We start from the raw sequence: 23253 nt of genomic DNA on the forward strand, positions 1-23253 counted from the left end.
GTAAATTCTTTGAATGCCTGGCACCGACACCGAGGCTACAGCGCAGGTTTTCTCCGTGTGCTTCCAAGCATATCTTCAAACTAGAAAAGAGTATGTGCAAATGAAGTGCCAATGACAGCTTATGCCACCGCTGTGCAAACTTTTCATGTGGTTCTCAGACAAAGTTTTTCGAGGTTTGGTGGCACCAGCGCATGTGAGTTCATAGCATGTCTGGCTCTCCCTGTGTGTGCCCAACAGGAGGACCAGTATGCCCAGTGGATGGCTGGCTGCCGTCTGGCGGCCAAGGGCAAGACCATGGCAGACGCCTCGTATGAGGCTGAGGTGCACTCCATTCAGCAGTTCCTGCAGCTGCAGAGGCCAGCCCCAGCCCCCGCACTGGTGCCCTCCCAGCTTGACATTGACGTCGAGGACTTTGTCGCTCCCCGCTTCATCAAGAAAATCAAGAGCAAGCAGGTTAGTCGTGCTGGATGCCGTTGCATTCATGTAAGGGGCTGCAATGGCGGAAGGCAGTTGCGTTTTCTGGGTTCTTGGGCGTCAGCGTAACGTGAAGAAACAAAGCGCAAAGAGCACCGTTCGCCGCCGTAGGGATTTCTGGCATCCCCCACCGGCGCCAACTGGCGCTTCTGTGTATAAAGGGCGCCACTCCCTGGAGCGGCGCAGAGTCGCTGGAAATTTTTTCCAAGCTTTTCCAGGTGCTTTAGTGTGGTGTTGGGTGCCTTGATTAGTCACGGGAAAAGCTTTTAGTGACTCTAGCTTCGATGGACCAGCACCGCTAGCGCATCTCACATTACACATGCGCAGTAAGCATTCGTCAGTTTTTTGGCAATTTTTTGGGTGTGTTTTCATGTCACTCTTGGGTCCATAGAGCTCATGTCAATATGCCACTGGACACATAATGAATTACATCACCATGCTATTCCTTGGCGTTGCTCTTTGTACAGGGAGTATCATTGAGCAATGCCAACCACAGTTGAGTCTGATGGTGACATGGATTGCATTCAAATACGAATACAAATACCTTTATTTCAACATCAGGGATGTTAGGGATGCACTCAAAAAGCCTACGACTGGCTTGACAGAGGAGCGCACCCCCGCACATAAAAACCGGCAGCAACAGAACACGGACAGAACAATAAAAATAAAAGACTACAGTGCACAGGTAAACATCATATTCAATAAAAAATTAGTGAACATCCTCTTGCAATAATAAATAAGTGAAGTTGGCAAAATTAACACGAAACGCTCATGAAGAATTCAAAATGAAGAATAACAATAAGAAGAGAAAAAGGGAGAACGGAGCAAACTTGCAGTAAGAAAAAAAAAACGTACCATTAGGTCCTCAGGGCTCATTGCGCCGGTTAAGAAGATTTGGAATTATATGTTGGAGCATTTCACGACCGTAATTAGTACGAAAGAATGGCACATACCAGACATCGTTTGTTACGTGTTGTGTAGTAATTAGCTTTGGGCCATAAGTTAGCTGTGCCATCAAAGAATGCGTCATGATTTTTCCGTTTTCTTTCATATCGTTTAGATAGCAATAAATTATATAGGTCGTTAATTAGAGTTACTTTTAATGATGCAAAAAGAGGTTGAGTGTGACCAGTAAACGGCATTTGCAATGATTCGAATGACCTTTTTTTTTGTGTTTTCTGTAACCTATATGTATTTGAGCATGTTGTTGTACCCCACACCAGATGACAATATGAAAGGTTAGGTAGAAAGTAGAAATAGTGCATAACATGCCTGTGCATTTTGCAAGTTTTTTAACCAGATTGTCGATGTGTATGTCCCATGAAAGATTGCACTGGAGTGTCACACTTAGACACTTTACTGATGCCGCTATTTCAGTGCGTTGAGAACCAAGCGTTAGTGTAGGTAAAATGTTCTTGTGGTTTGTTTTTGGCGGCATTAATTTTCAATAAAGATTCAGTACTTACTACGACTATCACAGATGGAGGTGGTGAAAACGGCGATAGCTTTTGTCGTGGCATCAGTTTCTTTTTTACATGATACCACTGTAATGCGAGGAAGCTGCCTTCGCTGGTGTTATCTGCTGCCGTGTGCAGCGGTGCTGTACGGTGAAGCCAACTTAACTAACGTTTGCCACTATTTTTTGAGGCCTCCGCATTCGCCGCAAGTGGCTTCGAAACGGTGCCAAAACTACGGGAAAATATCTACTCGTTGCTGTTCTTTCGCTGACTAAATTTAGCTTCTCCATTGCTAGTTTTTTTGCAACATTTTATATTACGAATTTCGGCTATATCGAACTAGCTTACAATTTTTTACCGGTTTGCTATAACGAGCTTTCACTGTGTTTTGACAGTAATGCCGCCCTCAGTCATTATAAGCTAGCATTTGTTATAACTGCGACCGCGATAAGTGGGCTTGGCTGTATTTAGCAGAGCCAAGCCACTTTTTTTTTTTCTTTAATCTCCACCACTGCCTTTATGTTGATGGGACATAAATTTTAATCTTATAACCATGGGGCATGTTCGACACTCTCGAATTATAGGGCTAGCTTTTGAGTGCAGCCCCTCCTGCCTTCTTTCTCGTAACTTTTTTCCATTGTTTGCGAAATCTATGCCCGTGGGCTGCACAGGGCAGCCACTTTTTGCCCCTGTGAGATGTGTCTGCCACGGCAGGGTTGAGCCCATGAACCCTCGTGCTCAGCAGCAGAGGAAAATAACCAGTGCATACTGTCCCTGTGTGCAGACTATTGTCCAGAGGATTGTGGAAGCGCACGGGAATGTCAAGGACCTCGGCCTGGTCGATGCCAAGATGAACTTCATCAAGGCCTGGCAGGCGCTGCCCGAGTTTGGCATCTCGCTCTTCATCGTCCGCTTCAGTGGCAGCAAGAAGGAGGTGGGTTGACACTTCTGAAGCATAGGCGACTTGCACAGGTGGTTTCGAAGGCCAGAGTGAACTTGGCTCGAGTACTGAGATTGCGGTTCACATCAAGGGATCAGAATTTATCCAAGGGCTGCATTTTGCGACGATACTTCTGCTTCCTCTCCACTGGTCAGCTTCGCCTTCAATATTGACACTAGCAACTAACATTACTCTCATTCAGCTATCAGTCGTGATGTCACAAGTGGCACGATGTCACAAGTGGCATCTATTAGTGGTAAATGGGGAAACAAATCATTACCAAGTTAACTGTTCCAGAGGCCTGCACTATGGCTTCGCTGTAGCGCACAGTGTTTGACGTGTAAAAATGTGTCGGTAAAAGGCTGTCTGTCTGGGGGCTGTCACAGTCATACCTATAGACCAGATTTTTTTTACCCTCGCCCACAGGCTGCGGGTTCTCGACACCAGGCGCCATTTATTGGCGTGGGCACTACTAGAATGAGTGTGTGTGTAGACGTGTTCTTCACTTTTGTCGTTGACGCACTCCACCAGCTAACATATGTGGGTGCGTGCTGTGCATCAATATTTATTTTCCCTCTATCAGACAGTACTACGGTTGTCTGACGCACATTATTACTCGTTAAGGTGACATCCAAGGGTAGCCGACCAGGTAGGGTTACGGACTGGATACCGGTACTTACAACCAGATTTCTGCCCTGGTGTGTCATTTGTTGCTTGTCTTTACATGCATGGCCATCTGTGATGACAATTTTATGCATCAGAATGTAGATTTATTGATTTTACTTGATGGTGTAGCGATCTGCAAAAAATAATTGGATTGGTGAGCTGCGGACTTCAGGTTCTCCAGGCAAAATGTGTGTTTTTGATCACCAGTAGTTGGTCTTTGGCATCCATGCGCTGAGCTTGCTATTGTTTGCATTAAACACGTTTTATGTACAGGAATGCAAGCACGGCCGCTAACAATTTAAGTTGCTATTTCCGTCCGTCAGGGGAATCGACAGGGCAAAGGGCTGACCATAGTGTCTTTCTGCTGTTGGTCTCTGCCTGGGTCACCACAAAATATACACAATTTTATTACATTCTAAGACATTTGGCCAAACACCTGTGCGATGCTGTCACACGCGCCAAGAGTTTTCGAATAAAATAGACACAATTTCGGGCCGCAGAATTCGTGAAAGCTGGCTTCTCTGCTAATATTTATTCCGGATTTAATAAATTAAGCAAAACTATGGTGTTATGAACCAGCCAGCATAAAGCATGAAAAAAACTGGTTATCTGTTAGCCCTGCGACTCTGCTGAGTTCATAGACAATTTGTTGACGTGACTGGTGCACCACCACGCAGGCAACAACACGGCCCTATCTGTGGGAGTGCTTTATGTCTGGCAGGGAGGATTAAGAGCCCATTGGAATTGGAACTGCATGCTAGCCATACTCCTCCTAATGCTTGATATTGACCAAAAATGTTTTTTCTGCGATTGAGCACCAGGGCAGCAGCAATAGCGCGTGCTAAGTGTGAATGCTGTTCACATGAATGTCAAGGTAAATGTCCTGATTAATGCATCAACGTTATCTCTTTGATACGCAAAAACTTGCTGCAACACAACCGCGCTGTGGAAGTATGCCCGGCAATGTTTTTTAGCGCCCGAAGGGCAGTAAATCGCGGCTATTGTACAGGTGTGGCCGGGGAGCTATCACAGCCCCGCTGTCGGCAGAGAATGGCTGCGCTCTAGACTGGCTCTCAACTCTGGTCTGTGTGTACAGAACATACACTGGAGTTCCTTGTTTTTAGTGTGATAGCATTAGAAGCCTCATCGGGGGACAGTCATAAAATTTGCTGATTGGCTGGAGGGCATTGACATACAGGTCTGTGCTGCCACTTCGGGACACCTGCAGGGAAACCTTTAACCACCAGCTAGACAGAATATTGTAGTTTCAGGAAGCATTGTGGTCTCTTTTTTTCTTTTTCTAGGGAATATAACAGGTTGGTGTACAGTTCACCTTCTGAATGGTGCCTGTTCTATAGTCTGCACCCATTGCATTCATTAAAAATGTGAAAAAGGATTGTTAGCCACGGCTGGCGTGGGAACAGCTGATGACGACGATGGTGAACGGTGCCCGACCTCTTTTTTTTTTGTCTGACGCTACACAGGAGCTGCTGGGTGTGGCCTTCAACCGGCTGATGCGCATGGAGCTGTCGACGGGTGACCACATTAAGACGTGGCGCTTCAACACCATGATGGCCTGGAATGTCAACTGGGAGGTGAAGCAGATGAATGTCCAGTTTGAGGAGGACCAGCGTGTCGCCTTCTCGTGCCTCAGCGCTGACTGCAAGACAGTGCACGAGTTCATTGGCGGATACATCTTTCTCAGCATGCGCTCCAAGGATCAGAACCAGGCGCTCAACGAGGAGCTCTTCCACAAGCTCACTGGTGGATGGGTCTGAGGTGGCAAAGGCTCCAAGTGGCACGAACGAAATTGCCGTCTTGGAAACACATTCATCGTTGGTGCCTTGCGATGGGACACACGAGGCTTGCATGTTGAGCTGCAGGTCCTTGTCGACAGGACAAGACGGTTCGAGGAAAAGATGGTGGTGCCATCTTCAGCCTCTCAACGGCACACACAAGACTAGCGTTTTCAACTCCAGGGGTCCTCATCATCATCATCACAGAATTCGAGACGATGCGAGAAGGAAATGTTGACTGCCAGTTGCAGGGGCCAGGTTGTTGACCTTACACCTGGCGCCAGAGACTCTTTACATCACCTCGCCTGCATGCTATCACAGTCAACGTGCAATGCTGCATTTTGGACTTTTTTCGATGTCCATGTTGTCGTTAAGTCAATGACATGTGCCAGCGAGAGCAGGCCCAAATTAAATGATTTTTTTTCGACTGCTGATATGGATGCACTAATGTCAGCTGCAGTGAATTTTTGGGTGACTTTCATTTTGTTTAAAAACTTTGCGTCGGCAGCAACTTTTAACCACATTGTTGATTATACTTGTCTCGGAAAATGCATTGTTTGTTTTCAGGATACAGAAATGTCCGCATTGTGAAACTGCTTTCAGCGGCAGGCGGAAGCTGTGTTGCTGGGGTGAACCCCGTTTTTAAAGAACTGCACAAAGGAATCATAAATATTAGTAAATAAACTAGACACAAAGAGTGTATATGTATTCAGTAGACATGTACATAAACTTTGGCTGCATTTAATTCACTTTCAATAATGGAACACACCTGTTTGCCACCCACAATGATGGGTATATTGCATACCACAATGATGGGCACATTACATAGTTAGCACGGGTACCCCCCCTCCCTCCTCCGATCTTTAAGAGGCTAGAACATGAGGCAACAGTAAGAGTTTGTTGATTCTGAGTGCGCCTGAGCCACCAAACATTTTGTGGGCCTCCAGCATGGCTGCAGTGTTTTACACAGCCATATACCATAAAACAATGGCATTGCAACTTCTCATTTCACACTTCCAGATTTTATTTCCTCCCCTCCAAGACCACCATCCGTCAACAGTGATAGATGTTGTGTGTGCATATTTACGATTATCTTGGGGAAGAACACATGGACATCACCGAGAGTCTATTATCAGTGGTGATTGGTTGTGATGCAATTCAACTTGGAATGTGTATTTCATGTTGACATGTGCAAGTGTGAGTGCCAAGTTTTTGGCTGACAGGCCTTGTAATGTACAACACAGAGAAAAGTGCTAACTGCTGCCAGTTAAAAATTTGTACACATAGTGAACTGGAAAACACTGTTCCAGACAGTACACAGCTCCTAGGTTATCCAGAATACTAGCACCTTAACAGTGGATGTTTTATATTGCAGCAGGAAAGGTTTCACATCAAATCGAGGTGGCTTTAGGGATAGATTTGCATGTAATTACTTGCGTTTTCTACTGGCTGCTTCCAAGGTTATATCAGCCTAATATATATATATATATATATATATATATATATATATATATATATATATATATATATATATATATATATATATATATATATATATATCGCATTGAAAGAAATCACAGAAATTGCACACACTTTTCCTGGTGGCACTGATAGTTGTTTGGTTTATGGGGGTTTAACATCCCTAAGCGACTCTGGCTATGAGGGACGCCATAGTGAAGGGCTTTGGAAATTTCGACTACCTGGGGTTCTTTAACGTGCACTGACGTCACACAGTACACGGGCCTCTAGAATTTTTCCTCCGCCGAAATTTGACCACCACGGCGGGGTCCGCAGCCGGGTCTGCAGCCAAGCGGCGTAACCACTGAGCCACCGCTGCGGTGCACCAATAGTTTCGTGCAAATGTGTGCAGCCACCATTATCTGCAGTCAGATAGAATCAAACCCTTTGGACAAAGTTACATTTTGGCACATCCACTATTATATATATATATATATACATTATGTATGCAACTATAAAATGCTATAGTCTACTACTATGTAATTATCCACCTGTAACATAGTCGAATGAGGACAAGTAACTGCTTGATTGAGAAGCTTTATAAAGGCAAGCAGTTGGTTTACTTCTGTGGTTGCATCGCTGTGCTCTCATCCATTTCATATGAATTTGCTGTGTTGCACAATTGTTTTCACTCTGAGAAGTGTGATGGTTGTTGTCTAAGAGATAGGCTCGCTGGACAATTATTTCTGACACCATTGGCAAGCAGCCAATTGCACGTGTAAATAGGACAATTACTGCAACCTTTCTCTGGTGGTTTAAGCTGCCAAAAAATTTTCAGCAAGTTTTCTCGCATTAGCAACAAATACAAACTTTGCCCAACCGTGCTATGCCGCAAGCACTGCAACTTTTTGCATGTTTATGCAAACTTTGTAATGAAGAGGCTTGCTTTTTATAATATTGCCACTATATTTTATGCAGCCTTCAGTGGCTACCAACACAGTGCAATTATACTAATAGTCGAATAGCATTAGTGTATCAAAGTCCTTTTAGCCACAAGATGCAATTCAATCTGCCTGTCGCTTATGAAAAATGAATGCCGATCATTTCGTGGTTGCTATATATTTTTTAATGTCTGCACTTCGTTACGCAAGCGGACTTCAGAGATGGAGGGAAAGACACAGGAAACTGTTGAACAATGTTTATGCCCAGCGGAACTTAGAACTTGTTGGATGACTCAATAAACTGCCATGGTTGTTACATGGTGTGGCGTGGCTTTTGACGCACAGAGAGCATTGTTAATGCAGTGTCTTCTGAGTCGTGACATTTTTGTGAAAGTGCCTTGTGAGTGTTTTACACAATGTTACGATGTAACCCAAATGAACTTACTGTCATCTTATTATTTAAGAGAGAATAAAGTTTATCCTCAAAGTCAGCCCACATCTCTTGAGCTTAATTGGCATTTTAAGTGAACGGGAGGGAGACACACACACACACACGCACATTTAGATGTACACCACTCACTGCCTTAACAAAGAACAAAATGAACTAGAAAAGCAGGATGAAAAAAAAAAAAGACATTTACACACACGATAAGAAAAGTTAAACAGTATGATTTGCACTAAAGCACGTTAGAAAATATTTGGACTGACGGGTATTATGCAGTGTGTTAAGTCTCATCTCGAACAGTGCAGAAAATAATTTTTTTTCTTCTAACTATCCAAGATGGAAACTAGCATGGCTCATAGCGCTGTGTGCGTGTGAATTTATTTTTAGCACTGCAAATGTGCTAGCATACACGTGCCCAAATTTTGCAACTGAAAAGCAACAGACTTCTTTGTGGTTTCATTACTTGCTTTTTAAGTTATAGCAACACCTTCAGGCCTGATAAATAGCTTGACTTCACCAGTCATGACTACCTGGAGTGGAAAAGAAAAGGCAGTGTCCACAATTCGTTCCACACAAAGCAGAAATGTTTTCAAAGCACACACTTCTATGAAAAAAAAAAAAAACATTTGGACCAGACTCACTTTTTGGGGTCCAGCCTTGCATTCGTAGGTGCAGTGAACAATGGACTTCCGGATGAATGTCACTTCCACACGTGCTGAAACCGGTTCGCCAACAAGGACTAGAGGAACAATGGTCATTTCACATCTCAGGTGTTTTTAACATCATGAAGTAGTTGTGAAAAATGCCTAAATATATCTTGGGAGCAATCCTAATATGCTAGAGTTCATTTAGCCTGTTTAACCACAGACTACTAGTTGTGGAAGGCTGATGGCCAAAAAAAGGTTCAGTAAGATGGCCAAACAGCAGAATTATTTGGAAATTCACTGCACAGTAACATACATGTGGAGCAGCTGAAATGTTTTTCTACAACAAACAACACCTCTAATTCTTTTAACTTTTAGTAAGAGAACATTTCCAACAGAGTAAAATAACTGAACACACTAAATTCTATGCATACAGCTTTGCAATCAATATAAGAACAAGTTTTGAGAGTAAAAATTACACAGTGATGTAATGTCTCTCCAGAGAAAAGTGTAGCCTTGAACACAGATACTTCTAAACATTTTAGTTGACAGCACGTAGAAGAAATACTGGATGTTGTGTGGGGGCAATAACAAATGTAAGATTGTACTAACAGAATTGATATCCATTTGCAAGAGCTTTGCAACAAGCAGCTCGTAGTGAGCAGCATTAAATGTTTTGCTAAGGTCCACGAACTATGCGCAAGGTTAGCGCTGTTCATGTATTGAAATGTTTTTAACGCTAAAAGAATAAGAATGCGCGATGCAGATTCCGGTAGCTGAGCACAAAACGGAAATAGAAGCGTAGTTTGTTAGTGCAGTTCTTGCACCTGACTGAATCATAGGCATGACCGTCAACACTTAACCTGAGCCCGAAAAAGTGCTGGTTTCAGCAGAAGCACCAGAAACGCAGGAGAGGACATGCAGCCATATATGCATCACACAAGGTGAAACAAATATCGTCACCATCCAACGAACGGTTGATTTCAACTGCGTAATACGTGTGAAAGACTATATCGTCATGAAACAACATCTCACATGAGTGATGGAGATTCGGCTGCAGCAAAGGCGCCAGAAATTTGCAGCAATCTGACTATTCACATTAGTGGTATACACGTATGTACTACGTACAACACCAATATTTTTGCAACAATGAAGATACAACAAAACTACATCGACACCGTTGAAAACGCGCGCTCGTTTCAGCTGAAAACAAAATCTAGCGCTGTAGCAACTTTTGACGTAACATTCTGCTAACCTCACCTAATGTCAACGAGTTGGTTAATAAAGAGGGGAACGCGAAGGTGATTTTGCAACTGCAACACATCGAAACTCACGTGGTTTGGGGAACTCGAGCACTTGATGGACGACGACACAGCCAGGTCCTGGAAGCTTTGTTCCGATAACGGCAGACACCAAACTATAGCAAAAAAAAAAAATAATAAAATTGCTGAACGCACTCGACGGAATAGTTCGAGGTTGGATTAGATCGCGAGTGTTGATAAATAGCAGTTTGGCAGCTGCCCTAGCTGCTGTTCCTATGCCCTTGCTAAAACTTTAACAGATGCGTGCACGATAGATAATTGTACTCACCCATTTATGAGTGCACCATGCACAACACAAGCCGGCAAATTTTTGCTTTTCGCGTAGGTGGAGTCCAGGTGGATCGGATTGCTGTCACCTGATAGAGCAGCAAACGCCTCGACATCCGCTGGTGTGAATATTCGTTCAACGCTCGCCACATCGCCGACTGAGAGACAGCGACTGCCGTTGAAATTCGGCGCGAATAAACTTCGCTTCGCGCAAAGCACGGCAGCGCGCGCTAAACGTGGACCCAGAGCCATTGCCATTTGCCATGCAGGCCTTTCATGCTGCCAATCACCTGTGTTCTGAACAAATGACCATCAAGCGGCAAGAGAGACCGCACAAGCACTGGATGGATGATTGACGTTACCTCTCTGAAACGCGCTACCTTATGCAGGACAACTGTAAACCAACGTGAAAAAAATCTCTTCAAAAAAAAAACAAATTTATTTTTTTTCACCTACACTGAATTCGTGCAAGCTCGCCTAGGCGAGTGGAGGGCGGGGCTAAAGCTATGACGTAAGGCGCTGCACTCGACTGCACGAGCGTCAGCCAATAGCGCGATACCGAGCCTCGCCGTCCTCGGGAGCGGACGACAAGCTCTGATGGTGACTTCCAAACGCAAGTTGGAGCACTTAGGGAGCAACGTTTTCTGCTCTTTTCGGAGCAACTGTATTCCAAACGCAGATCTGAGCCACGGATCGCGCCTTCCAACCGTAGACAGCATAGAGCTACTACCACCAACAAGGTAGACAGGGAGCGGTTGCTGAGCCGAGATTGCTCTGTGGAGCAGTCGGGACTGCTCCGCCGAAATCGGCGCAGTCGACCGGAAGTTTGCGTGACGTTCTTTTTCAGCGGCGCTAGCGGCGTCCTCCATTTCCGGCGGCTTGTCGCGTCCGCCGCGCCGGCTCCTCTCCGTGTTCCGTAGCAGACGATCAGCCTCGCCCGCCGCTATGGACTCAAAACTGAATCGCGCAAAAAGCGCGGTGGCACAACCTGGTCACATTTCTTATTGTGTAAATAGTTTGTACATATTACTTCTCCCCCTATCCTTTATTCCTGTCCCCTCACCTCTTTCATTTCATTTCTCCATTCTGCCTGCTGTCCTTTATTTCCGCTGCCCCAGCTCAGGTGCTTCAGTATCGATGGCAGATGCCGGGGCTAGCAAAAATCTTTTCCTTCCTTTTTACTAGTATCTTTAATATAACCACTACCACCACCACCAACAAGCGCGGGCAAGCGCAAGGAACTTCCTGGATGGATGGATGGATGGATGGATGGACGGACGGACGGACGGACGGACGGACGGACGGACGGACGGACGGACGGACGGATGGATGGATGGATGGATGGATGGATGGATGGATGGATGGATGGATGGATGGATGGATGGATGGATGGATGGATGGGTGGATGGATACGGCTGAACCCTTCAAATCGGGCGGTGGCTCAAGCCACCTAGCCATGACTTATGAAATTTTACTCTTGTCTTTCTTTTAGCCACCGATCATATAACCTTCGCTTGGTTACTTATACCCGCTTAAAATCTATTTTCCCTTCACTGTCCTTAAACCCCAATGCATTGGGTAAATCAGCCCCGCTGCTTTCCACTGCAGGGTGAAGCCCTTTACAGAAAAGTGTCAAGTGTTCAGCCGTTTCCTCCTCCTCTCCGCACGCAATGCACAAAGTGTCTATCTCCTGGTACCTGAATCTATACGTCTTAGTCCGCAAAACTCCCGTCCTTGCCTCAAACAACAAAGAGCTTCCCCTACAATTATCATAGATATTTTCTTTGGCAGTTTCCTGCTTAAAGATCCTGTATGTTCCCAGTGACGATTTCGTCAGCATCCCTGTTTTCCACAGAGCTCTCTGTTTCTTTAACCTTTTTCTTAACCAATAATTGCGGATTTACCCCCTTACTGCTGTCCAGATATTTGCTTGTCAATTTTCTAGTTCGCTTTCTCCATTTCGTGTCAACATTCTTTATATACAGGTATCTGAAAACTTTCATGGCCCACTGCTTTTCCCCCATTTTTCTGGATCGCTCCTCAAATGATATCTTACTGCTAGCTTCTCTGCTCTCGAACGACGCCCATCCCATATCACCCTGTACGCCCTGATTTGGTGTATTAATTGCCATGTACTCCCAATGCTAGCCTCCCTACACCACGTTGTTTAATTTCTAACCTTGCTTGAACATCTGGTCTCATGCACAGGACCGCACTGCCGAAAGACAGGCTACGAACCATCACCCCTTTCCAGATCCCTCTTACCGCTTCATATCTATTGTAATTCCACAGTGCCCTATTTTTCATGACAGCTGCATTCCTACTAGCTTTATTCATTACATATTTTTCATGCTCTGTCGGATACTCCGCACCGTTATTTATCCACACCCCAAGATATTTGTACTCATCCACTACCTCTAGCGTGAACTCCTGTATTCTATGCTCACCGCCCTCATCATTAAATATCATGACTGCAGATTTTTCCTTACTAAACTTGAAACCTAATCTATATCTCCCTCTGTACCACATATGTCTATCAACTTCTGTAAATCTTCCTTGTTGTCAGCCATTAGCACCATATCATCCGCATAAATTAGTCCCGGTAATGACTGTTTAATCCATTCTCCTTGCTTGAAAAAAGAAAGGTTGAAGCCTAGTCCGCTCCTCTCTAGCTTGGTCTCCAACCTTTGCAGGTACAACATGAACAACAAAGGTGACAGAGGACATCCTTGCCTAAGCCCCGCTGTATCTCTACAGGCCCCGATACATTTTTTTTTTCCGTTTTATAAGCACTCTGTTACCTTTATATATATCTCTTAAAAGATTAATTACTCCATCTTGCGCATCCAATGCGCCCAGTATGTCCCACAAATACTCTTGAATAACGTTCTCATAGGCTCCTCTAATATCCAGAAATGCTAGCCATAGGGGCCTGTGTTCCTTTTCAGCAATCTCGATACACTGCGTCAATGAAAATAGATTGTCCTCCAACCGCCTTTGTTTCCGGAACCCATTTTGTAGTTCCCCTAGCACCCTCTCGTTCTCCACCCAAGTCTGCAATCTATCCTTTATAATCTGCCTCACCACCCTGTAAACCAAAGATGTCACTGTTATGGGACGGTAGTTACGTCAGCTTTGTCCCCCTTTCCCTTATATATCATGTTCATTCTACTTAATCGCCATTCATTGGGGACTTTCCCATCCACTATCATTTTATTCACTACCTGTATTAATGTTTGCTTGGATTTTGGTCCTAGCTTCTTTATCAACATAATCGGACTACCATCTGGTCCTGTTGATGTGCCACTAGGAACCTTCTTCTCTGCCCTTTCCCACTCTCCTTGCTCAAGTGAAGCTATTGCAGTAACTGGTCTATCCTCCGATATATTATCTACAACATTTCTTTATTTAAAATTTTCTGCCATCCTTGTGCCTATGTGTTTTATTGCTTTATACCCTTCTAGTCGAATACGTACCCTGATCTGTAACCATAAACCTTTGCTCTAGCCTAGTCTTATTACTCATTGCATTTAGGTGTTTCCAGAATTTTTGAGCTGCTTTTCTATCCTTTTTGTTTTTTTAACATCCATTGGGCACCCTTTCTTCTAATTTTCTCATTAATGAAATAGGATGCTTCCCTTCTACACTTTATGAAGGTATCCTATTTTCTGTCTACTTCAACTTCGGGTTCCCCCCTCTTTTTGGAATATCTGTGTTGCCTGGACGCTTCCCGACGTTTTTCTATCGCTCTCTTGACCTCCCCATCTCACCAATTCTTGGGTTTGCGTCTTTTCCCTTTTAGCCTTATTCGCGCCTTAGCTAGCTCTAGCTCTAGTAATCGAATTAATTTGGTATAAGTCCATTCTGTTTCATTATCCTCAAAAATTACTTTCTCAATTTGTTTGGCTGCTGTTTCCAATTGGTTTTCTGAGTAAAAATTCCCCTCTGATTGCTCATCTCGCTTCAGTCCTACATTGGTTTCTCTTCTGAAACTCAACTTGATACGTTTGTGGTCACTACCTAGACTTCTAGAACCATGTTCATCTATGCTCATTACCGTAATTTATTATACATCCTATGTGACATAAGTGCATAATCTATCGCCGTGTGCAGACTCCCTGCCTCCCATGTTATGAGCCCTTCACACTTCTCAGTACTGTTGCATACAACTAAACCATGCCTGTCACACATATCCAGCAGCATGCTTCCTGTCGAACCCGTGCACCCATCCAGGTCTTCTATGTGTGCATTCATGTCGCCTAATATAATTATCTCGCCCTGTCCTCCTAGCTCATCAATGTCGCTTGCAATACATTCTAACATTTTCCTGTTTTCCTCTTTGGCATTAGCCCCTGTCCACAGGTATGCAAAGCCAAGGGGTGTTTGCTTCCCTGCCGCTTTTCCTTTTTGGCCATAAATGTTCCTTGCATCCCAGTTTAACCCTTTGAAAATTCATACCAGCAGTTCGCGAGCGCCACCTACATGCTCTGGCCAGAGCAAGTGTACTCCAACCGCAATTTCAGTTCGCGCGCTCTGCGCCGGATTCGGGCGCTCTGTCACCGAGCGTGCAGACCGCTCCGGGCCTGCGATTGGAATTCACCATGAATGTTAGGGTCGTCGGAATATATTACAAGATGAAATAAAGAATATATACTGCAAACTGTTTTTGCATGGCGTTTATAAGTAAATAAATGCAATGGGCATTTTTGTTACCCATCAAATGGAGCGCAACACACCAAGTTGTATCGTTTGCTCAGCCGATGCATGGAGCACATCATGCAATTGTCGCTGAATTTTTTGCTCAGTATATAAGTTCATCGTCGGAAGAAGGGTCGGCGACGAGTTCCTCGTGCGAAATACAAAGCATCCATGCTTCTGTCGTGCCTAGGGGAACAGCGTTCTGCTTCGCGTTGAAGCCGGCGTTCCGCGGCATACGGGGTGCGACTTTCGATGGCTGTTCCCCGGCTCTCAGCCAGCGGCCTGACCGACCGCTTTGAGGCGCCGCCCTATTAATGCACAGACATGAAATACGATACTGTAAGCGTAGGGAGCTTCGCACTAACTTAAACAGATACGTAGATGACCATGTATGCAAAATAAAATTTTTCACGTGGGTCGCTCAGCGCCGATACCAACAGAACGAACGCGGCTTACCTAAACGCGAAGTAGAGTTCGGCAGACTAAAATACGCACATTAAGACGTGTAAGCAGTTTTTATCTTCGTAGAAGGTAAGGTTGTCGCTGTCAGTCTCGTGGGTGCATAGCCATAACGCTGCCATCGTCAAGGCGGACGAACTTCACAGACTTGCGAGGCTGCGCTCCAACCGCTACAGTCACAAAATGCCGTTGTGCGTTTGAAACGCGCGCCTTCTTTTTTCGTCTGCTAGCCTACACCTCCAAAAAAAAAGCGGTGTAGAAAGTGTAGCTATTGTGCCACACTGCGCATAAAAAAATACGTTCGTGTAGGTAAGCGGGGCTACACTTTTTATACACTGGTAAAAAAAAAATTAACCCATGCTACATTGGCTACGCTAGTGTAGGTAAAAATATGGCCCTATGGTGATGATGATGATGATGGGTGGATGGATGATGATAACATTATTATTTGTATCGGGCAGCAGCTCGCGCCACCTTGCCTGCAATTTCCTGCTTGTAATTTTTTTGTTTTCCCTCTATTTCGCTTTAAAATGTCTAGTTTGACTATCTTTTCCTCTCCAAATTAACCCCTCCCTTGATTTCCTTCACCAATCTTCTAACCTCTCTTTCGTCAATGTCACGCGATGTCACGCTTTTCTCATCCGCTCGCCCGTCCTCCCCGGAAGATCCAAGCGCTCTATGTCTGTTGCTGTTCTCTCGGGGCAGGGCACCATAGCATGGCGCATTTGGCGAAGTTCTGCGCACCTCAAAACCAAGTGTTCGATGGTCTTCGTTTCTGTTCTACAGACAGCGCACAAATACAAAGTATCCACTTCTTCAAATTTGCACCTGTACGTTTTTATTCTCTAAGCCCCTGTCCTAGCTTCAAAAAGCAACGAACTGCCCAGCGAGTTATCAAATAACCGCTCTTTATTTACGTCCTGTTTTCGTTTAATACGTAGTGGCTGGCTTGTTGGTTCGTCGTACTGGGGACTACAGCACAAGACGGACGCAAACACAGGCGCTAACAACATCGTTTATTGCGTTTCTTGTCCGTGTTGCTACTGCGCGCTGTAGTGCTCAATCTGTTTTCGTCTGTTTTTCTTGCATTCTTTCTTTCCACACCTTTCTTTCTGTCTCTTTTACCTCGCGTTCACGGTATAGTATTTTACTGAGCCCCATCCCTCACCTGTAGGTGCTTCGTTCTCAGCTTTCGGGTTCTCTTCGTCCATTTTTGTGTTTACTTTTCATGTATAGAAGCTTGCACAAATTTGCCCACCTTGTATCCTCCATTCGGGTTAGTAGTAATAATAATAAGTTTGTTTTTTTTTTGGAAAGGAAATGGCGCAGTATCTGTCTCACATATCGTTGGACACCTGAACCGCGCTGTACGGGAAGGGATAAATGAGGGAGTGAAATAAGAAAGGAAGCGGCGGCTGCGTTTTTTTTTGGGAGGAAAAACGCTAAGGCGCCCGTGTGCTGTGCGATGTCAATGCACATTAAAGATGAAATGGTAGGCAAAACAGCGCTGACGGACGGGACGGAAGAAGGCGAGACAGACACATGCGCTGTGTCTGTATGTGTGTGTGTGTATCAGCGCATGTGTCTGTCTCGCCTTCTTCCGTCCCGTCCGTCAGCGCTGTTTTGCCTACCATTTCAACATGAACCAACCAGCCCGACTCAGCCCTCTCCTTGAACGTTAAAGATCCCCAGGTGGTCGAAATTCCGGAGACCTCCACTACGGCACCTCTTACTTCCTTTCTTCTTTCGGGTCAGTTTCTGATCATATTGTCACATGCTGCGCATGGGCTCTGAGGAATAAAGAAGACGTGCGGCGGCTGGAAGTAGAAGAGAAAGTCAAGTATCCTGCCGCCGGCGCACCAGGCTCCTCTCGACCTGCCTTGTAAATATTATTTGTATATAGAACCTGTAACAGTGTGGTGGAGGTGCTGGGTCGATCACCACGGATCCCTCTCGCAACCGCTGCAGCCGAAGAATCGCCGGATTGCCACCGTTGCCCGTGCAAATGCCCAAGGAAGCCGACGCACGTCCGACCGGCGCCGCAACGCCCGCTTGGCAGCACTACCGTGAGCCGCGGACGTTTTCCGGGAAGGCTGGCGAAGACGTGGATGATTGGCTCACCAATTACAAGCGGGTGAGCAAATACAACGGCTGGGATGCCACTCTTCAGCTGGCCAATGTCGTCTTCTTTCTCGATGGCACCGCGCTAACTTGGTTCGAAAACCATGAGGCATCAATAACAAGTTGGGACCGCTTCATGGAAGAGCTCCGCAGCTGCTTCGGGGATACTGTTGCCAAACGAAAATGCGCTGAGCAGTCTTTGCTTCAGAGAGCGCAAGTGCCTGGAGAGACCTGCACGACTTACATAGAAGAGGTCTTGAAGCTGTGCACAGTCGTTAATCCCAGTATGTCCGACGAAGATCGCGTTGGTCATCTCCTCAAGGGCATCGCAGAGGACGTCTACAGCTTTCTTATTAGTAAAGAAAATTTAGACTCGCCCACGGATATCATCAAGCACTGCCGCACCTTTGAGGCTCTAAAACTGCGTCGAATTACTCCCAAGTTCGGTCGCCTGCCTAACGTCACCACCGTCGCCAGCGTGGATTTCCACGAGCCTGTGAATGCGGCGACTCTCCCTGACGTCATTCGTCAAATCGTGCGTGACGAACTCTCCCGGCATCAAGATCTTGCGCGCCGCAGTGAGGTCCCGTATGGGAGCTGTTCTCTGCAGGCGGCTCCCGCCTACCGCTCCTCCCCTTGGAGTTTGTCTGCCCAGGCCCCTACCAGTGCTACTCGCATTGATTACAGCGACGCTCCCCGGATCACCCGCCCCGGCCCCAGGGCGCCAGCTCATCCGCAACGCCACCTGCGGCAGCCGGAGTACGATGGTCGTTTCGACACTGGCTACGAGGAGTGTTATCCCGAGTGCCCCCCCGACCCACCACTTTGTTACCGCTGTGGTATGATCGGTCACATCTCTAGATTCTGCCGTCGCCGGGGCCAGTTTTCCCGCTCCCAGCGCCAATGGTCGAACCCTCGCCTGAGTTTCAATGCGCCTGTTCATGACCGTGTCTTCACATCGTCTCAGCGCCCATCCAGTTACGCGCCACCACGGAACGACTCCACTGCCTCTGACCGAAGTCTGACTCCACCTCCGCACCGCTCTCGCCGCTCGCCTTCCCCCCAACGTCGTTCCCCACCGTCCCCGGGAAACTAGCGTGTGCGGCCGATGGAGGTGCGGTCGCCGGATCATCGATAGTGCCAATTCCTCTGCCCATTATTATGTTAAGGAACCGCCTTGAAGTTTTAGTGGACGGTATTTGCGTCATGGCCTTAGTGGACACTGGTGCCACGGTGTCAGTGATGAGTTCAACTTTCAAGAACCGTCTGGGTCGTAAAATAATATTCGCTTGGGATCGTGCGGTTATATTCCGGGGTGTAGGGGGAGAATCATTGGTTCCGATTGGTATTTGTTTTGTGAATGTAGTGATCGCTGGCCACATGTTCCGAACTGAATTCACGGTGCTCCCTCGTTCTACGCATGACATCATCCTCGGTATTGAGTTTTTGCACCAGTGCGGCGCTACTCTCGACTTCCGCAGTGGTGGCATATCGTTAAGTCCTGGCCTTCGGTCAGCTCTCATAGAAGACTCGCCAGTGGTTGCCCAAGTGTTTTCTGTCTCTGAAGATACCGTCGTTCCAGCAATGTCTGCCATATTCGTTCCCGTTGTGTCCTCGAGCACGATTTCTGATGCCTTCGATGCTGTGGTGGAACCTTGTTCCCTTAACTGTGCAAAGAAAAGTGTGCTAGTACCCCGCAGCGTCGTCCATGTGACCAAGGGCCATGCCACTCTTTGGACTGTCAATCATTCCAACGAACCTGCAGTATTGCCATGTGGTTTAAAACTTGCTGGCTTTGAAGAACGTTTTTCTGTACCAGTTGCCGCGATCACTGACAACGTGTCTCGTCCAACTAGACGCCGCGATCTGAGCGACTCTCAATTCCTAGCCATGGTCAACAAATCCCTACCCACTAGCGACCGCCAGGTACTAGTGGCCGTTCTTATGAAGCATGCGGACGTGTTTGACTTTGGTCGCGACCAACCACCGCCGATCCCAGCTTCCCGTACCCATCACATGATCAATACTGGATCTGCACAGCCGATTCGCCAGAAACCATACCGCGTCTCGCCTTCCGAACGTCAGATAATCGATGAACAAGTCCGTGACATGTTGCACCGCGGCATCATTCAGGAATCTTCAAGCCCGTGGGCTGCTCCAGTGATCCTTGTCAAAAAGAAAGATGGCACTTGGCGATTTTGTGTCGACTACCGCCGGCTTAACACTGTCACAAAGAAGGATGTTTACCCGCTCCCGCGCGTTGATGATGCCATTGACTGCCTCCACTCAGCCTCCTACTTTTCCTCGGTGCATGGATCTACGGTCCGGGTACTGGCAGATCCCGATGCACTCGCAAGACAAAGAGAAGACAGCATTCGTGACACCTGACGGGTTGTATGAATTTAATGTTATGCCTTTCGGCCTTTGCAACGCTCCTGCCACTTTTGAACGATTTATGGATACGCTTTTACGTGGCCTGAAGTGGCAAGTTTGCATGTGTTATCTGGACGATGTTGTTATTTTTGGTAGGACCTTCGCCGAACATAACAGCCGCTTAGCCATTGTCCTAGACTGCATAGAGAGAGCGGGCCTCGTGCTGAACTCGAAGAAGTGTCGCTTCGGTGAACGCCAAATTACTGTGCTTGGTCATCTCGTTGACAAGGATGGCCTCAGACCCGACCCGCAGAAGGTTGAAGCTGTAAGCAGTGTCAAAGAACCCAAATCAGTGAAAGAGCTCAGGAGTTTTCTAGGACTTTGCTCATATTTTCGGCGTTTCGTTCCCAAGTTTTCTGATTTAGCCTACCCGCTTACAAGTCTCCTGCAGAAAGACACCCCTTTCCACTGGACTCCCGAATGCGACTCCGCGTTTCGGCAGCTCAAGTTTCTCCTCACCTCGCGGCCAATATTGCGTCATTTCTGCCCGACAGCACCGACTGAACTCCACACTGACGCCAGCGGCATCGGCGTGGGTGCTGTGCTTATCCAACGCCATGAGGGCAATCAACACGTTGTCGCTTATGCAAGTCGCACCCTCAGCAAGTCGGAACGCAATTACACTGTAACAGAGCAAGAGTGTCTCGCCGTTGTTTTCGGCGTTGTTACGTTCGTACCTTTATGGACGTGCTTTTACAGTCGTCACAGACCATCACTCTCTGTGCTGGCTGGTCAATCTACGCGACCCCTGCGGTCGGTTGGCCCGCTGGGCGTTACGCCTCCAAGAGTTTAACTTCAAAGTGTCTTACAAAAGTGGCCGCCAACACGCAGATTGCCTCTCGCGGCTGCCGCTCACGGTTACTACTTCCGACGATGAAAACTTCGATGACTATCTCGCTGCCGTTTCCCAAGAGTTTCCAGATCTTGGCACTTTCCAGATGGAACAACGCAAGGATCAGCACTTGGCGCCGCTTTTTGCCGAAGCCCGTGACCCGACATCCGCAAGCCCTTTCTGCGTTCGCGACGGTTTACTCTACAGAACGAATTACTCGCCTGGAGGTGCGCGCTTTCTCCTCGTCGTTCCGGCTACTCTGTACTCCTCTGTTCTGCAGGCAATGCACGATGACGTCACGGCTGGGCACTTGGGGTTTGCCAGGACCCTTAACCGCATCAAAGAACGTTTTTACTGGCCAAAAATGCGTCACATGGTTCAGCGCTACGTGGCCACCTGCGTGCAGTGTCAGCGGTTCAAGCTTCCCACGACTTCTCCGCCTGGACGCCTGCATCCTTTACCACCTCCAAGCACGCCATATGAACAAGTTGGACTCGATCTGCTCGGCCCGTTTCCCCGCTCGTCCAACGGTAACCGCTGGATTATAGTGTTCGTTGATCACCACACCCGTTACTGTGAGACCGCCGCCCTACCTTGCGCCACCGCTGCTGAGGTCTCGCTCTTCCTTCTTCGTGCTGTCATCCTCCGGCATGGACCTCCTCGAGTTGTTATCAGTGACAGCGGTCGCCAGTTTACGGCAGACGTTGTGGAAGAGCTTCTGCGTCTTAGTTCATGCCATTTTCGCCACTCGACGCCGTACCACCCCCAGACTAATGGACTAGTTGAACGTACCAATCGTACACTCACGACCATGCTGGCCATGTATGTCGATTCCCGCCATAAGAACTGGGACGACGTGCTTCCCTTCATTACATACGCCTACAACACGTCGAGGCATGAAATAACTGGTTACAGCCCATTCTTCCTTCTTTATGCTCGTCCGCCTCGAAGCTCCCTAGACAGCATCTTACCTTTCTCTCTCGACACCGAGCCTTCTATTGCCAACACTCTATGTCGCGCTGAAGAAGCCCGTCGGATTGCCCGGATACGCACCTTGGCATCACAGCATCGCTCTAAGCAGCGTTATGACCGCCGGCGCAAGGATGTCTCCTACCTGCCCGGTGACGTTGTATGGTTGTGGACGCCCCTACGCAAGCGTGGCTTATCAGAAAAGCTGCTATCCCACTACACAGGCCCGTTCATCGTTGTTGCTCGTCTCAATGACCTCAACTATGTCATCTCTCCCCAATCAACGCAAGGACGCCGCTCAAGGACAACCCAGGTCGTGCATGTCGCACGGCTGAAGCCATTCCACTCTCGGGACCCCGATTGACTGGCCCAGAGGGCTTCGTCTGCGAACGGGGAAATGTCACGTGCTGCGCATGGGCTCTGAGGAATAAAGAAGACGTGCGGCGGCTGGAAGTAGAAGAGAAAGTCAAGTATCCTGCCGCCGGCGCACCAGGCTCCTCTCGACCTGCCTTGTAAATATTATTTGTAAATAGAACCTGTAACAATATTTCAGTTTGCTGCTTGCCTCTCGAACATGGAACGACGCCCAGCCCATAAATCTCGAGTGAAGTTCGACTGGAGTGTGAAGTGGGAGCTGAGGGTGCGGGAATTCGGTAGGGCATGCGAGCTAGGAGGACGTGAAGAAAGTCACTCTGTGTCCCACAGAGCTTACAGGAGGAAATTAAGGAACTGATCGGGGTAGACAACGGACAGGTCTCCTTGTCTCTTTTGTCTGTGTGAATTCATTAGCGCCAAGGTGTATTTTCCAAGCTTCAATATCCCTACACTTCGTTGTCTGATTTCTAGACTTGATTGTATATTTCTGATTTCGTGCACCATTAGTGACCAATTGTTTCTTCCATGGTTTCTGTGTGCACCCAAATCAACGCTTAAAACAAGATGGAGGTGGTGGTTATAAAACCTTTATTATCATAGAGGAGTTTGGTGCACGCAGGCCCCTGGGTCCCCGCACGGCCCCACTACAAGTCTTCCTTACCTCAGCTTTTTTGGCTGCCAAAATCGCTTTATTCTTAAAAAAATTCTGTAGCGAGTGGGACAGCTTATTAATAGTGCGCTAACTAGACGAAGACCTATCAAGGAGTCGGAGGTGGTGAAAACATTTATTGCCAAGCAATGCAGAGGATAGCAACCCCTCCCCCCTTACATGGCGCGAGGTAACTCCCTTGGGAGGCTGCCCTAGGGCACAGGACAGCCTTTGGAGGGCTATCCGATTAAGGCGTCGGTAATTATCCGGCGGAGGGTGCGGGAATTCGGTAAGGCATGCGAGCTAG

General features: G+C 47.1%; 2 protein-coding genes across 5 annotated transcripts in view; one reads left to right on the top strand and one right to left on the bottom strand.

Moving 5' to 3' along the window:
- LOC144133577 (unc-112-related protein-like) overlaps positions 1–6438 on the top strand; it is a 35249-nt gene extending 28811 nt beyond the window's left edge. For all 3 annotated transcript variants that reach the window (XM_077666760.1, XM_077666761.1, XM_077666759.1), the window contains exons 10-12: positions 238–453; positions 2716–2865; positions 5022–6438. In XM_077666760.1, the coding sequence (XP_077522886.1) occupies positions 238–453; positions 2716–2865; positions 5022–5315 (660 nt within the window). In that variant the 3' untranslated portion in view covers positions 5316–6438. The remainder of the gene's footprint in view (positions 1–237; positions 454–2715; positions 2866–5021) is intronic.
- A 2098-nt stretch (positions 6439–8536) lies between these two features.
- LOC144133581 (hydroxyacyl-thioester dehydratase type 2, mitochondrial-like) lies at positions 8537–10819 on the bottom strand. Of its 2 annotated transcripts, none has more exons than XM_077666768.1 (4): positions 10412–10819; positions 10156–10238; positions 8819–8892; positions 8537–8707 (listed from the first exon to the last, which is right to left on the bottom strand). In XM_077666768.1, the coding sequence occupies exons 1-4, from the start codon at positions 10666–10668 to the stop codon at positions 8648–8650; spliced, it is 474 nt and encodes a 157-aa protein (XP_077522894.1). In that variant the 5' UTR covers positions 10669–10819; the 3' UTR covers positions 8537–8647. The 2 variants fall into 2 exon arrangements, with proteins under 2 accessions (XP_077522894.1, XP_077522893.1); XM_077666767.1 differs by having other exon boundaries at positions 8819–8916.
- Positions 10820–23253: the final 12434 nt, after the last annotated feature.

This window comes from Amblyomma americanum, chromosome 5 (genome assembly GCF_052857255.1).
Source record: "Amblyomma americanum isolate KBUSLIRL-KWMA chromosome 5, ASM5285725v1, whole genome shotgun sequence".
Lineage (NCBI taxonomy): Eukaryota > Metazoa > Arthropoda > Arachnida > Ixodida > Ixodidae > Amblyomma > Amblyomma americanum.

Excerpts from the sequence above, each read along its gene's own strand:
- LOC144133581 (XM_077666767.1), bottom strand. The coding sequence starts at position 10,668 with ATGGCAATGGCTCTGGGTCCACGTTTAGCGCGCGCTGCCGTGCTTTGC. Across the intron at positions 10,239-10,411 it reads CATGGTGCACTCATAAATGG|TTTGGTGTCTGCCGTTATCG; the intron begins GTGAGTACAATT and ends TTTTTGCTATAG. Across the intron at positions 8,708-8,818 it reads GCAAGGCTGGACCCCAAAAA|GTAGTCATGACTGGTGAAGT; the intron begins GTGAGTCTGGTC and ends TTTCCACTCCAG.